Source organism: Cryptotermes secundus, unplaced genomic scaffold, assembly GCF_002891405.2.
Source record: "Cryptotermes secundus unplaced genomic scaffold, Csec_1.0 scaffold181, whole genome shotgun sequence".
In the NCBI taxonomy this organism is placed as follows: domain Eukaryota; kingdom Metazoa; phylum Arthropoda; class Insecta; order Blattodea; family Kalotermitidae; genus Cryptotermes; species Cryptotermes secundus.
Window position 1 is genome coordinate 150,104 of NW_019723906.1, and position 3,409 is coordinate 153,512.

The following is a 3,409-nucleotide window of genomic DNA, read 5'->3' on the forward strand; positions in this document are numbered from 1 at the left end:
GGGTGGGCTTCCCCATGCACTTAGACCAGTTGTTGGTCCATTGTGCACCCCCCTTTAATTTCTACTGTCGCCATACCCTACCGGTACTGGTGCGTGCTATCAGCCCCGTTCAGCCGAGGTCGGCTCTCGGTACCTGATATTTCCCCCATCTACCAGAGGCATTGGAAACTACTTGGGCGGGAAACTTGTTGCCTAATTTTGCTCAGAAGTCTCCTAGAGACATGAGGATCTTTTACATGCCGTAAATCTACAACACGGGACCCACAGCTTAAAGTCCCTCCCGGAGGACTTGTTCCCTGAATTTTTCCACCCTTAAAAATTCCACGACCTCCGCCGGGTTTGAACCCACGTACCTTGAGTCATGATCATATATCTCTAAGATCCATTTTAATATTGTCCACCCACCTATGCCTTGGTCTTCCCAGTGGTATCAAATTTTATTTCTGTAAGATTTTAAATTGTAAAGTTGTAAAAATTGATCATTAGGTATTTGTTTTATTGCCTTATAACTTTATGATAATTGCATTAGTAATTTATTTTTGTGAACAAATACATGTTTAATTGTTAATTGTCCTTTGTTCTAAATTATGAGTTCTGAGAGCTTCTGAAAGATAAGATGTGGTCCAGATATTTTGTGTGATTAGAACTGTTTGTTGAACACAGATGCTTGTCATATTTGAAGAAGCTGAGAAGAAAAATAAGACTCTTGCAAGTTGGACAAAGGAGAGGGTGGAGCAAGTTAACCGTATTGCAGCAGTATGGGACAACTTTCAAGCCATACTAGATAATCATCAGTATATTCTCAGCAGACAGGTGTGCCCTGTTATAATGAACTGGTACTGTGGACTGTGTCTGCTAAGGACTGCTTTCAAAACTTCCCATTTTTGCATCAGTAGGAGCAGTGAGAAATGCTATTGCCCAGTATTAGTGTACTGGATGAAAAAGTTTGTGTCATGAATGACATTAATAAATAAATCTGCTTGTAATTTTTTGTATGCTTAAGCATCAGGACAGCATTTACTTCCATGAAGTCTGTTAACATGTATTTTTCCTTATTTTGAATTTTAAAGAGCAAACGTGTTTGGCTTTACTTGTAACTAATGGAATGGACACTAGGTACCCTGCTTCTTAATTTATCTGTTACCTTTTCTTAACAGTGTAAGGAAGAATATGAGCATACACACTCATAGATGGCTGCTTCTCACTACCTATTTATTGGGTGACATATTTGCCTGAATGCCCTTATCTTAGGCTCATTTGTTAAATAAATGTATCTATTATAATTTTCATAGTACAAAAGTGTGTTCTACAGAAGAGCTGTAAGAGAATAAATACAACCCAAACTACTAGCTAGAAATGTCCTCTTCTTTCTGTCCAGAGCTCAGGGCTGTTAGTCTAGTATTTCAAAACCACAGAATTTGGATTTGGTTGGTTTTAAGATAAGGGAACTAAGAGAGGTGCCAGGATTTTACAAACTTTCTGAAAGTCGAAAATAAATATGGTACACATATAGTATAATTGGAGCAGTAAAAATCACTTTCTTTCTGAAGAGTGAGTATATATTCAGTAGAAAGAAGATGCATATAAACAGAAACAAGGTGAAATACCTTTTTTTAAAACCTCAGTTCTGGAGTAGAAGGTCAAAGTAGATTAACTCCCGGACAGAAAGTTTTCAGGTATTTACCTTCAGTAACATAGTAACATAATGTAACTTATTATTGTGGAAGTGTATTTAGGTATACTATCTATAAATATTTGAAGGGATTTGAAGATAAAATAAATATTAGTGTAAAAATATTCCTTGCAGGTTGAAGGAATTAAAAGTAATCTTATGACAGAAGTTCAAAAGCTAATGGGTGAAGTAGAAAAGTTCCAGTTGCGCTGGGAACAGCTGAAGCCTCGGGAGACAAGCCTTCAAGATGGTGAACCTGAGATCCTAACTAAGAGCCTCAGTATTCTCCAAGAAAAGAGACAGGAATGGCAGCTACTGTTACAGACAAGAGATAAGCTTCTGTAAGAATCAGATTCATGTAACTTTGCAATAGCAGATGATGCAGTTTGATGTGACAAATGTAGAAATGCTGTGCATTGTTTTAAATAAGATATGAAATCACCATCTAGCTGTATGTAATTTATTTCCTCTCTCTGATTAATTATTACTGTATCTCATCATGTCTCAGTTATAAGTGACCAGCCTCAGAGGGAGACCAAATATTAAAGGAAGCTTTACAACATATTTAAATTAAAGGTTTTAAAATTAACAAGTCATAAAATTTTTACAAATGTCTAGAACTGATATTATATTGATGTCCATTAATATGAACAGTTGCTAAATATGATCTTGTTAACTATTAGTGTGTCATATGTCATATATTGCAGTCTCATGCTTGAACTGTGATGTTTGCTCTGATCATTTGCAGGCAAGACTGTGCTAATTTTGGAATTGAGATTCCTGAATTTTCTATAGTAGATGAAGTTGAGAGTGACCTCAAGAAGCATGAAAATATGTGGTCTCTCTTTGATGAATTCAATACAGGTAATTATTCATACACAGAAATATTACATACCACAAAATATGGCATAATCTGTACAGCTGACAGGTAGAATTAAAAGAATGTTACATTAAACATTAGCATATATTTAACATTTGAGTACAATGTTCTTCATTCACAAGACTGCAACTTGACAGTTGTATTCCAGCATAACAGAGTTTCCATAATTTATTTTACCTGCAGTACACACAGAACATAATGAAATGTGTGGATTATCATCTTGATTTGTTCAAGAAGACTGGTAATCCAAGCAACATTTCTGTAAAATACATACCATGATTTTTAATGTAATGTCTTAAGAAAATGAAAATACCTTGCATGGTATCTTGATAATTAGTGTTTTAGGAAATGTCACTTCAGCATTACAACTGTATTCTTTTGATATAATGCTGTTTTTATTTCTTATTGAATTTATGTAGGTATTGAAACTATGTCAAAAGAAGAATGGATTGTATTTTGTAGCAAGAGCTACAAGTTTGAAGAATTCCTTCAGTATTGGCAAGAAAAACTTAAATCTGGTGTTGAGACTACATCATTAACTGTAAGGTTACTGCAAGAAGTTGAAAAGTATAAGGTGAGAATCACAGATTGTCGAGTAACTGACTCTGAGCAACAATTGGAAACACCATGTATAAATCTTCGTTAAAGATGATGTTACATTGTTGAAGGTAGTTGGTACAGAAGATGTCTGGAGAACTGTCAGCAAGTAAGATTTGACGTTCTCACAGAGGTGGTTATGAAGAGTTCTGTCCTCTATGATATAATGCTGTATAGTCCATTGAAAGTCTGCTGATGCGTCAGAGGAATGTGTTGCTCTGCTTGCAACCTGCTTCATCCTTTTTTTTTTTTTTTTTTTT

The 3,409-nt window shown here is 35.3% G+C and overlaps 1 protein-coding gene across 1 annotated transcript in view; it reads left to right on the forward strand.

The window, feature by feature from the left end:
* Nucleotides 1–3,409, forward strand: part of LOC111861958 (cytoplasmic dynein 2 heavy chain 1) — a 155,760-nt gene that overhangs the window by 41,837 nt on the left and 110,514 nt on the right. The window contains exons 20-23 of the mRNA XM_033750511.1: nt 664–813; nt 1,808–2,013; nt 2,421–2,536; nt 2,972–3,126. Of these exons, the coding sequence (XP_033606402.1) occupies nt 664–813; nt 1,808–2,013; nt 2,421–2,536; nt 2,972–3,126 (627 nt within the window). The remainder of the gene's footprint in view (nt 1–663; nt 814–1,807; nt 2,014–2,420; nt 2,537–2,971; nt 3,127–3,409) is intronic.